The 13,437-nt window shown below is 44.7% G+C and overlaps 1 protein-coding gene across 5 annotated transcripts in view; it reads left to right on the forward strand.

The window, feature by feature from the left end:
- daam1a (dishevelled associated activator of morphogenesis 1a) overlaps positions 1–13,437 on the forward strand; it is a 64,858-nt gene that overhangs the window by 33,119 nt on the left and 18,302 nt on the right. For all 5 annotated transcript variants that reach the window (XR_003750848.1, XM_028992188.1, XM_028992214.1 and 2 more), the window contains one exon: positions 9,889–9,995. Coding sequence is in view for 4 of the 5 variants with exons in the window: in XM_028992188.1 (XP_028848021.1) it covers positions 9,889–9,995 (107 nt within the window). In the remaining variant the exon portion in view is untranslated. The remainder of the gene's footprint in view (positions 1–9,888; positions 9,996–13,437) is intronic.

Raw genomic sequence — 13,437 nt, forward strand, 5'->3', positions numbered from 1 at the left:
AGAATGCATTACATGAGACAGCTACTAAAATATATATTTACTACTGCTTTTACACAAACCCAAAGTGACTACAGGGTGGGTGTGGCTTTGAATGGCAAATGAAAATGGAGCAAGAACTGAGGTATAGCATTTGGATAAAGACCTGTGAAAGTAATAAATAAATGCCATACTTTAAGAGTTTATAATTTATAGTTTATTACCCTTTACTACCTGCAACAGTACTCATTATTCATGGACCGATAACTTGACCTTATTTTGGACAACTCACAGCAATAGGAAAATCTCTTACAACTGCCAGCCCCTGTGTCAAGAAATTGGGCTAAAAAAAATAGCAGTTGTTTCAACAGTGAACTAAAAGTCACTAACCATTTAATTACACTACCGTTCAAAGTGAATACTGACCTGACTGCGCATCTTCAGTCTGAAAACTGAAAATTCTGATATTGTTAATGTGTCTAAACCTTGAGACAATATTGTACTGAAGCCAAAATATAAATACATCCTGAGATCAAAGTTCTCCAAAAACAGCAAACTCAATGTAATCAGAAGGTTGCCGGTTTGAATCTCGATCAGCCAAGGTCCCACTGAGGTGCCACTGAGCCAAGCACCGTCCCCACACACTGCTCCCCGGGTGCCTGTCATGGCTGCCCACTGCTCACTAAGGGTGATGGGTTAAAAGCAGAGGACACATTTCGTTGTGTGCACTGTGTGCTGTGCTGCAGTGTTTCATAATGCCAATCACTTCACTTTTTTCAATGGTATAATCCAGGGGTCTGCAACCTTCTTTCATCCTTACAATGCAGCTCCCTGTGGCTTTGGAAAATATACAATTTAAATGTATTTTTATCCATTGTTATTTTTAAATTGTAATTGTCGCTCAAAATATTTGTCACAAATGCTGTATATATGTATGTGCCCTCAACCCCGCCTGGCCACCCCCACCAGACCTTTTAATTTGTTTGTTAAATTAGAGTCATGCCTTAAAATATGACTTCTCTTGGGGTGAGTAAACAGCTGTTTGCAATATTTTGTCTTTAATGATTTGCATGTGATTTGAGGATTTTTAAACTTGTTCAGGTGATTAAACATTTGTCACGTAATTGGCTTCCACACTCATATTCGTGCTAGTAACCCCCCAACACCTCCACACACGTGCGATCTTTGCAAACCCTCGGCCCCCCACGATGCAACTATTTTCAAAGGCACTAGCCTATTTTTTTTTTTTTTTTTTTTTTACAAAGCATAAAAGTTAAAACAATATATATGCAGTGTTATCTTGATTTTACCTCTTTTGTGGAAAATAAGTCCAAATGCCTCTTTAAGTGTTAAAGGTTGCAGACCCCTGGTATAATCAAATGGTGTATCCAGCACCAATGATAGAGCAGACTGTTGGGTTCAGAGTTAATTTTATTTATTCATTTTTATTCATTTTGGAGTTTAATTAAAACTTTGTATTAATAATTAACAGCACAACAAATTTACACAGTTAGCATGAAGATTCCACAATCAAATTCACAGTCAGTCTTATATTGGATAGCCCTTTGTTATCACAAAGAAAATAAATTTGAAAATAATTTGTCAATCATCAGACATTCAAACTATTACATACCTACAAGTCAATGACTTTTATTTTGACCACTGCCCTGGAATGATCTTCACTGCCAGATTCATTTTTTAAGATATCATTATTAGATTAATGAGTTAACAGACATAGGATTCATGGTTTGGTGTTCAATGTTAGGAGCACCAACTTAAAGTACAGGCCTTAGGAACATGGCTTGGACACAAAAGAATGTAAAAGTTCAGTCAAAATGCTAACAATTGGTTAATGAGTATCCTACACTGAAATTTAATTTTAAGGTTTGCATATGTCAAAATGCAAAAAGTGAAAAAAGTGACGTCAAAAGTGAAACATATTGTTGACCACCAAATTCTGCCTTTGTGTGTATTGGTTCAGAAGATTTATTTTTTAGACAGTTGTTCAAGACTATGTCATTGCAAGTGATCATAACAAAAAAAGTTTAAAGATTTTAAAATGTGTCATCAAACTTAATTTGAATAGATTACACACACAGTAAAATTCTTAGTTATTATGTGGCAAAAAAGACTTACACACAATGCCCAGGTGTCCAGTGAGATAGAACAGTGATGTCTATACACTGAGCATAAGTCTGAAACAGAGTTGTATTTTTAAGTATGGACTCTTACTTTAATAAAACTGCATTATGGTTCACTTTTTTTTGATAAACTTGAAGTGAAAGTGCTTGTCATTGTGAAACACAGCACAGCACATGGTGCACACAATGAACCCATCACCCTGGGTGATCAGTGGGCAGCCATGAAAGGCGCCTGGGGAGCAGTGTGTGTGGATGGGGTTTTGCTCAGTGGCACCTCGGCGGTTTGAGATTCGAACTGTCAATCTTCTGATTACAGGTCCGCTTCCTTACCTTCTAAGCCACCACGTCCCACTGTCCATGACTTACAAGAAAATACTGCAATGGATCACAGCTGTAAGGTATATGCTAAGTCCAGGTGACAAACATTTTAAATACATAAAGACGTAAATGCTTATCATCTAGAAAACATGAAATAGCACTGTAAGGATTGTTAGCACTGTTAGCACTGTCAGCAATAAAACCAAACTGAAAACCTAACCTGAATGTGCATGATAGACATTGTAGTCAGCATGTGCTAAATCTAAATGGATGTTGTACACCACTTACCTCCAGGCCTCAGTGCAAAACCAGTCCTGGGCCTAAAACCTGGACCGGAGCATCCACTGTCCTCCTTACCTACTCCAGTTCACATAGGGAAAAACCCCAAAAATGAAAGAAAACAAAAAGGGGAAAAAACGTGCATCCAAACGGAACAAACTAACTGGGAGGAAAAAGGTACATCCATAGCCAAAGAGGAAGATCCACAACCAAGGTTTCACCATAAACCAACCAGCCCCCTTAGCTTCTCCTCTAGCTTATTTTAAGGCCCAGCTTGCAGACTTGAAAAACTGGAAGCAAGCTGGTGCCCCCTTGTAGATGTGATTGTGAAAGTGTTCTGTTTAGCTAAAGTGTATACTCCACATCCTAACAAGCACATTTAAAACAACTGCCATGGTCCTGACCGTTCCTCCCTGCCCAAAGAGGGTGTGGTGGCGACCATGCTGAAGGCATCCCTGAAGCAGACACTCTTGGAAGCAGATGCTACAACACAGACAGAATACCAAATCACCCCCAAATCTCTCCAAAAACTCTCCAACATGCAATAATCTCCTCTCCTCCATGAGCAATAGGCCCTCTTAAGGAGGCATCCTTAAATGCATTCTATGGACATCACATGATCATGTGGGCAAATCCTCCAATCACCCGGTCAGTCTACTTAATCATCTAAAAGGGAAACAGACACATACATCCACATTCACACAGCAGAGAGCACAACCCACTATGACCCTAGGACTAGGTTTAGGCCATAACATTGTGGATTGTGGAGTGCGCTTGTGCTGAACCGGTCAGTCAAGAGGTACGGGTTGGATACTGACAGTCCACTCTGTCTGTTAACGGTAGCCTTTTTCCCTCCCTGAACCAAGCTCCAAGATGAACTCCTGATGTCCAGAAAATAGTTGAGCAGAAAATAGAAAAAATAGTATTATATGAGATATATATTGTGGATGAGAAAATGGAATTTGCACAAAGAAAGTCAAACTTTAACATACAACCACAATTCCAATTAAGTTGAGATGTTGTGTAAAAACAGAATACAATGATTTGCAAATCCTTTTAGTTGAATACTCTACAAAGTCAAGATAGTGAAAGTTCAAACTGATAAACTTTTTTTTTTTTTGCAAATTTACCTGCAACACTTTCCAATAAAACAGGGACAAAGGAAGCAAAAGACTGCGGAAGTTGAGGAATTCTCAAAAACACCTGGTTTGAACATAGTAAATGTCACATGATTCTATCATGTGACTGGGAGTAACACGAAAACGAGGTAACGTGACTCCTATAAATTGGCTAAATGGCCGCTGCCAGTCGCTCAGTCATCGATTGACATGAGTCATCATGACTTGGCTCCTCTCTCCTCACCACTCAGTAAGACTGTTCCTGCCCTTATCAAATCCTGTGAACTCTTTCCTCTAGTCCTGTCCCGTCCTCTATTGTACCATAACACAGATTAAGTCAGAGGGAACTTACCTGCCTCCTTGCGTTCCACCGCACCGAGGTTCCTCATTCCCTCTTACACGCGCTCACACTCTGATTACGGTGACCGTGACAGTAAACAGGTGTTTGTCATGATTGGGTATAAAAGGAGCACCCTCGAAAGCTCAGTCATTCACAAGCAAGGATGTGTGGCACTGCATAATAAACCGACATCGTTCTGTAAAGGATATTGTAGCAACCCATGGATCCCAAAGTGAGTCTCGACAGATGCTTAGTTTCTTTTTGCTTTATTCAAACTACATTAAAATTCACAGAAATGTACACATAACCATACATTTTACAGATAAATCAGAATAATAAATACACATAATAAACATACCTCACTGCGCTCACCAAGGAATGCAAACATACAGCATGACAATCAATTCCTCTGTTATTTTACAAGTGGCCAAGACCATATTCGGCAATAATTTACTTTACTTTACTTTACTTTATTTAGCAGACGCTTTTATCCAAAGCGACTTACAAGAGGAAGACACCAGCAATTTTCGTTCGACCACTGCCAATACACTTGCAGTTCAAACTGGGCAACAAACTAATCCAGTGCAACAGACCATGGTACAACTCACTTAACAATCAACACTTGCAGGCCACATTACAACAACAACAACAACATTTATTTCTTATATAGCCCAAAATCACATACAGTATGTCTCAATGGGCTTTGACAGGCCCTACAGTTGACACCCCCACACTTGACCCTTCTGCACACAAGGAAAAACTCCACACAAAAAAACTCTAGGAGAGAGAAAAAAAGAAAGGAAGAAACCTAGGGAAGGAGTGATACAGAGAGGGACCCCCTTCCAGGGTAGAGTGAGCCTGCAAATGGTGTCAGTGCAGGGTTGGGGATGATGTAATAATAAGTCCTACAGTTGTAGGGTTGGAGGAGTCCAGGATGTAGTCAGTGTCATGGTCTAGATTATGTGTCCACAATGATGTTACTGGTCCATTTGAATATCCCTGAAGCTGTAGTTGAAACGGTGGTGGTGGCTGTGGTATCATGGTATGTCCTTGTTTAGCAGTTGTCAGGAACCAGGATTTATTTGCTGGTCTCTTCACTGGGGTCTGCCAGTAGTCTGGGTGCTTGATTCCGTGTCTCGGAGAAAAACAAACAGAAGCAGCGGCAGACGGTTGCACTGTACGACCGATACTGAAATATGTGGTTATAGTGGTATTTTGGTGCTACAGTGGCCCGGTACCCTAACTAGGACAGCTTAACTAGGGTGAATTTAACTCTGTGATAAACTGGACTTTATAATTGACACTGCGTCAAAGTGTAGTGAAATGAGGGTCTAGGATTTTAACAAAAAGCCAGAGAAAACAGATGAGACTGTGTCTGAGTCCCGGACACTGACAGGCAAGCCGTTCCACAACTGCGGAGCTCTATAGGAGAAGGATCTGCTCCCAGCTGTGACCTTCTGCACCTTTGGTACCAGTAGTGACCCCGCACCTATTGATCGAAGGGGGCGTGGCGGTTCGTAAAGAACCAAAAGTTCACTCAAGTACTGCAGGGCGAGACCATTTAGAGCTTTATAGGTTAAAAGTAGGATTTTGTAGTCAATCCTAAATTTGATGGGTAACCAGTGCAGTGATTGTAAGACTGGGGTGATGTGGTCAAATTTCCTAGTTCTAGTTAGAACTCTGGCTGCAGCATTCTGTACTAGCTGGAGTTTACTCATGCACCTACTAGAGCATCCAGACAGTAATGCATTGCAGTAATCTAACCTTGATGTAATAAATGCATGGACCAACTTTTCTGCATCATGCATTGAAATGATATTTCTTATTTTTGCAATATTTCTAAGGTGAAAGAATGCTATCCTAGTGACATTGTCTACGTGCGAATTGAATGAAAGACCTGCATCAATGATGACACCTAGATCCTTCACTTCAAGACTCGGTGAGATAGAAAGGCTATCCAGGGTTATTGTGTAGTCAGTTAGCTTATGCCTGGCTGCTTGAGGCCCAAGTACAAGCGCTTCTGTCTTGTCAGGGTTTAACAGGAGAAAGTTGGTGAGCATCTACTGTCTAATGTCCTTCAGACAATTCTCTATTTTGTTCAGCTGCTGCCTCTCATCTCACATTGCTGATAGATACAGCTGTGTGTCGTCAGCGTAGCAATGAAAGCTAATACCGTATTTGCGGATGACGTCACCTAAAGATAACATGTATAGAGAAAAAAGTAACGGACCTAGGACAGAACCTTGTGGAACACCAAACTCTACTTTACAATGTGAAGACGAAACACCATTGATATCCACAAACTGATATTGGTTGGTCAAATATGATCTGAACCATTCAAGGGCTGTTCCCTTAATCCCAATAACATTCTCTAACCTGGCAAGGAGAATAGCATGATTGAAATTGTCAAACGCTGCACTTAGATCAAGCAGGACAAAGCAGCAAGATGCGTCCCTGATCAGAGGCCAACAGCAGGTCATTAACCACTTTAACCATCGCTGTCTCAGTACTATGATGAGGTCTAAATCCCGATTGGATATTGTTACAGTCTAGGTATGCGCTCAGCTGCTGAGCTACGACTTTTTCCAAGATTTTTGATATAAACGGAAGGTTTGATATCGGCCTATAATTTGAAAGCTGACTTCGATCAAGATCCGTCTTTTTAATCAGGGGTCTAATGACTGCTACCTTGAACGAACTTGGTACGTGGCCGGTGCTAAGCGACGAGTTAACAATTTTGAGGGTAGAATTTATAATATCGGGTGCTATTTGCTTAAGGAACCTTGTTTGAATCGGATCCAAAGCGCAAGTACATTGATTTGACGACGAGATTAATTTAATTAATTCATGCTCTTTAATAAGGTTGAATCGTTCTAATCGGTGGTCGTCTATTAGAAGATTATTTTCCATGGAAATATCGGCGGAGCTATTTGTTGTGCTTTTAATCTTCTCTCTATTCACGACAATTTTAGTATTAAAGAAATGCATAAAACCATCGCTACTATGATGATATTGAGTGGTCGTATCCATTTCTGTCTTATCCCTGGTTAGTTTGGCTATTGTTTTAAACAGGAATCCGGGATTATTTTTGTTTTGTAATCAAACTCCTCCTCCCACGCAAATCACAGCACCACCCACAGGACAAAACACAAGACCACATGGATACACACACCATCACAAATACCTGAATAACCTACATTATAGAAAAATATAAACAAATACAATAATATTATTAATATTTATATCAAGAAAAATGACAAATCCATAAAAGGACAATAATGGTCCTTTACAGATATTACCATGTGGGCTTAGCAATACTTCAGAAAACTATTGTCAGTTAACACAGTTTGTCGCTACATCAACAAGTGCACAAGTACAAGACAATGTGATGTGCTGCATGTGATTCTGCATGTAATACAACAGCGTGGCTTCGTAGTAAAAGAGTGTTGGTAATAGACAAGCCCGCCTGCAGATCAGACTTGTCTCCCTTGTAAATGTGAGGCACATTATGAAAAATATGACAAACCCCGGACTGTTGAACAACTGAAGTACATCAAGCAAGAATGGGAAAGAATTCCACCTACACAATTTCAACAATTAGTGTCATCATTTCCCAAATGCTTACCTAAGTAAATAAGTGAAAGTGATTGTCATTGTGAAACACTGCAGCCCAGCACACATCATCACACAGTTTAAGCAGGTCTTTAACTACCCAGTTAATCCAATTTCAGAGCAGACTTGTTTTTTGGTGAGGTGATAATGAGGGGTTTGTATTATGGGGTCAATAGCAGGTCAAGTGAGGTGGGTGGAGGGGGACGCGCTATATGCCTTTGCAGTTTAATATTGTAGTAAACGGCAGCAGAGTGCACCCATGAAAGGTGCTCGGGGAGCAGTCTGTGGGGATGGTACTTTTCTCAGTTGCACCACATTGACAACCTTCCGATTACGGGTCTGCTTCCTTACCTACTATGCAACCACTGCCCTTACCGCTGTAGGGCTGAGGACACAGAGAAAAAAGCAACATGGACACACAGTTAAGAACAAAAAGAATCTGTATATCAGACAACATTCTGGTCTCATGAAAATCAATATATATGTGAATCAATGTGTATGACAGCTTGACCCAGTGCAGATAATGAGACTCAAGTCGACTGCCTTTCCAGAAGCTTCTTGTTGCTGTCAATGTTATAATGATGAACTATCATTATCATAAAATCATAAGTTGAATTCTGCATAATATTTGCTTGGGATCTTTCATGTTTCCCTCATGACATCTGTAAAACGGGATATAATGGTCAGATGATCCAGTGACAGCATGAGCATTTTCATTTGCACTGTTATCCTTTCATGTATCCAAGGAAGATTTTCCTCAATGGGTTCAGCCAGTCGACACATGTGTTGGTGAACTGGAAGCCTATCAGGAAGTTGGTGTGTGCCGTCAATCCCCTCACAAAATCAGAATCAGAGATGTTTGGTATATGCTTCCAGGAGAAAGGTAGTTCAGCAAAATACCTGGAACTGTTTGCACAATTAAGTTTAATACTGTTTACAATGCCATGTAGTCATAGTATTACAGATGCTTACCAGAGGAACTGTCTATGCTTTGAAAGACCTTGTCATATGTCTGCCCTCTCTTCGTCTTCTCCCTCAATCAGGTGATGAGATCCAACCTGACAGTATTTAGGCAAATCTCTAAATGGAAAAACAACTGAGCTTTACTCCACATATTCTAAAAGCTTCAAAGCAATGTCACATTCTGTTTAGTGAGTTCATCAAACAGACAGTCCTCTGTGATACTTCTAAACTGTACTTTGTGTTAAATGCCTTTCATACACTCAGTGGTAAGCACAAGGTCATTCTTTTGGGTTTCAGACACTAAATAAGGTATTGCCTTCATTTACTTGGAAAAAACATGACCTATCATCTCTAGTTCCAAGTCTTCAGGGGGGACTTTGAGGTCAATTCTGATCTGCGGAAACACCTGTTAAAGACAAACTATATTCACTTTAAAAGATTCTAGATTCAAGAGGTTTATAGTCATTATATTATATTATATATATGAAAGTGAAAAAATGAAAGTGAAGTGATTGTCATTGTGATACACTGCAGCACAGCACACGGTGCACACAACGAAACATGTCCTCTGCTTTTTTGGGGATGATGCTTTGCTCAGTTCGATTCGAACCGGCAACCTTCTGATTACAGGGCCACTTCCTTCAGCACTAGGCCAAACCCAAAATGAGGCACACTTTGTTGCAGATGCGCTTGCAGAGCACCCAGAGGATCCAGGACCCGCATCCCTGGGGTATGTGCAGGGGTAGGACCTGCACGTGACCAGATGGTACAACCCTGTTGTATGGTAGCCATTTGCTGGAGGATATGGGACCACCTCCTTGTGGGTGGAAGGGAGAGATGCTGGAGAAACCAGCAGGAACATGCAGGACTGATACTGCCCTGCTGGCACTGTGATGCTCAGTGGCCTCTGAGCGGACAATGCTGGTGCAAATTCAACTGATTAAGGAGTCATGAGCAATCTAAGGTGACTCCGGTCCGGAATATGGCAGGAACGGTTAACAGATTGAAGTGAGATTGACCAGCCAGTCTCCTTTATAGCTCTAAGAGTGATGCTGTTAAATGGCAGATTTTACTGTTACCACACTAAATTAAATTTTTTCACTTTGCATAATGGCAGGTAAATGACCTTTTCTCCCCCCAGCTACTCAAATTCATCCCTGAGAAAGCTGACATTGACCTGCTGGAAGAACACAAGCATGAGCTAGATCGCATGGCTAAAGCTGATCGCTTCCTCTATGAAATGAGCAGGTAATACCTACAGTATACAGTTTTCAGAAACTAATGTTTTCCTTTATTGCAAATGTGTATTATGGGCTGTTAATTTTCTGAATGCCAATTTTATATTATAGAATATTATAAATATTATAGTTCTAAATACTATTTGCTATTATCTATGAATGCATAGATCTACTAAGTAAAAATGAGCATGAGTGCCAACTTTTTTTTTTTCACCTCAATAAGCAGCATAGCAGGTGTCTGCAGGGCTGGCCTGTGGCATAGGCAGTATAGGCGAATGCTAAGGGAGCCATCCATCTAGGGGGTGCCACAAACCAAGGAAGAAAAAATTGTTTTTTAAAACTAGTTTGTATTAATGTGTCTTAATAAAAGAACAAGACCACATTCATTAATTTACTTGCTTAGCAAAGTAGTAGTAGTAATAAAAATAATTATTTGTAAATTTTCTACGAGGCCACCCCTTCGCCCTCCACTACAGCCAGCCAACAAGACCAATAATCAGCAGGTTTATGGTGCTTTTTTAAAAGGTAGTGATATTGTCACAGGGGGAATTCGATGACGCACTTGCAGACATACTTTCGGCGTGGGGATAAGCCGTCGTACCGGTAGAGGACACTGGGCAAGCGGGGCAGGAGGACCGGGGACGCCTGGCCGGCGAGGAATGAGGAAGTAATGGACGCGCTGCAACGCAGCGGGGAGTCAGTTCGGGATCTTTGGGAAGGACCGGGGCAGAGGAGAACCGGAAGACGGCGGGTTTCAGGATGGTTCGGTATCTTTGGGAGGACGGGAGTAGGTCTTGGGCGGCAGAAAGGTAGGGGAGCATGGAATCCCGTCTTAGCCGAGGGGTCAGGTAGGTTCAAGGTCAGGGGCAGGAAGAGGTTGGAGTCAGGAAGTTCCGGTCGGGGTTCCTTTCGTGGTTTCCAGGGGATCAGGCAATTCTCGAAGTCGTGGGCAGGCGAAGGTCGTATTACGGGAATCTCAATTATCGTAGGTCGTGGGTAAGAGAGCTAGCGTCTCTGGCGAGTAAACTCATACAAAGAGCGGGCGTGTCTCCTTGGTGTTACCTCCCTTTTATACTTGCCACCGCCCGCTTCCATTTCCTCTTCCGGGTTGCCATCTCCCAGGCTGGTGAGGTGCCCTCTAGCGGGCTGGAGGCGCGTTGGCCATGACAGAGCCCCCCCTCTTAGGCCCGGCTCCTGACGGGCCCGGTAGATCAGGGTGTGGGTCGGAGAGCCGGTGCGACGCTGCGGAGACGGAGGCGGAGACTGGGGAGGTTGCAGAGGGGATGGGTGAGCCTGGCGGAGGTGGGAGACACGGAGGACTGGGCCGATGCGGCGAGGCACTCGGAAGGGTCCACGTTTTTGGGGACATGGCTTGGGTTGAGGGGTGTGGCCGAGTCGTCCCATAGCGACATTCTGGGGACAAGAATGATTCGCTGCTGTGGCATGTCGAGGGTTGTGGCGGATGCATTGGCATCCCCACTGTTTAATGGTGCCTGTGGTCCAGTCAATGTGGGGTTCGTGGGCGGTCAGCCAGGGGTAACCCAGCACGATGGGGTCATGGGGAGTCGTGGTCAGATAAAAGGTTCTGGTTTCGATATGGTCGGGCTCAAGGCAGATTAGTAGGGGTTTGGTTTGGAACAGGACCCGAACCGAGCCCAACGGGCTTCCATCCAGCCCCCTGACTGCACGTGGTGGGTTACACCGGGTGACCGGGAGCTGGAGTTGGGTGGCCAGGTCGATATCAATTAGATTCATGGCTGCCCCAGAATCCACCAGAGCTTGTCCCTCATAACGGCCAGGTTTGGGTGTCCTCCAGCAGATGGTGATGGGAAACAAGCAGCGGGTGGTGGAGCAGGGGGAGGCTTTGGTGCTCACCAGGGGGCTCTGCGCCTCGGGTGAGCAGGGGAGACGAGCTCGGCCAAGCTGCATGGGTTCGTCAACGTCCAGGGGGGGCCGAGTCGTCGGAGCGTCCGGCCAGCGTGCTGTGGGAGCACTAGGGAAAGGGGCGTGGTTACGCCGTTCTCGGCCGCGCTCGGCGAGACGTCGATCGATGGACGTGGCCAGTGTGATTATGCTGTCAAGCGTGGTTCCCCAATCGCGATTCACCATCTCGTCTTTCACCGCCTCGCGGAGGCCTTGGTAGAGCGCGACGGGGAGCGCGACGGGGAGCGCGGCGTCCGTCCACTCACTGTCGCTCGCCAGGGTTCGGAATTCAATCGCGTAATCACTTACGCTCCGATTTCCCTGGCGCAGTGACATGAGCCGCAGCGACGCAGCGCGCCGCCCGGTTTCGCCCTGGAACACAGTCTGGAGGCGGTCCAAGAAGGCGGGGACAGAGAGGCAGACCGGGTCACGTCGTTCTACCAGCGGCGTGACCCATTCCAGTGCGCGTCCCGTCAACCGGGTAATTATATACGCGACCGCCGTCTCGTCATCGGGAAGGTGTGCGGCTTGGAGCCGAAGTATCAGACGGCACTGGGTTATAAAACCGCGACATTTCTTGGGGTTACCGTCGTAAAGCGGAGGCGGTGCGAGGCCCGCCAGTGCAGATGTAAGTGGGAGTGGCGGGGGAGCCGCGGCCGCGGACACTAAATGACCGGGTCCACCAGGTTGAGACTGCAGCGCTTGGATCTGCGCCGACAGATCAGCGAGTGTGGAGCTAACCTGAATAAGCGCGTGCTGCTGCTGCAGTTGCATGTCGCGTTGGTCCTGGATCGTGGCTTGCTGCAGCTGCAGGGACGTGATCAGCTGGTCCAGTGTCTCCTGCATGGACCCTATGTCCGCTACGTCAGGAAAGGGCCCGCTCTTACTGTCACAGGGGGAATTCGATGACGCACTTGCAGACATACTTTCGGCGTGGGGATAAGCCGTCGTACCGGTAGAGGACACTGGGCAAGCGGGGCAGGAGGACCGGGGACGCCTGGCCGGCGAGGAATGAGGAAGTAATGGACGCGCTGCAACGCAGCGGGGAGTCAGTTCGGGATCTTTGGGAAGGACCGGGGCAGAGGAGAACCGGAAGACGGCGGGTTTCAGGATGGTTCGGTATCTTTGGGAGGACGGGAGTAGGTCTTGGGCGGCAGAAAGGTAGGGGAGCATGGAATCCCGTCTTAGCCGAGGGGTCAGGTAGGTTCAAGGTCAGGGGCAGGAAGAGGTTGGAGTCAGGAAGTTCCGGTCGGGGTTCCTTTCGTGGTTTCCAGGGGATCAGGCAATTCTCGAAGTCGTGGGCAGGCGAAGGTCGTATTACGGGAATCTCAATTATCGTAGGTCGTGGGTAAGAGAGCTAGCGTCTCTGGCGAGTAAACTCATACAACTCATTTAACTCATACAAAGAGCGGGCGTGTCTCCTTGGTGTTACCTCCCTTTTATACTTGCCACCGCCCGCTTCCATTTCCTCTTCCGGGTTGCCATCTCCCAGGCTGGTGAGGTGCCCTCTAGCGGGCTGGAGGCGCGTT

This window comes from Denticeps clupeoides, chromosome 1 (genome assembly GCF_900700375.1).
Source record: "Denticeps clupeoides chromosome 1, fDenClu1.1, whole genome shotgun sequence".
In the NCBI taxonomy this organism is placed as follows: domain Eukaryota; kingdom Metazoa; phylum Chordata; class Actinopteri; order Clupeiformes; family Denticipitidae; genus Denticeps; species Denticeps clupeoides.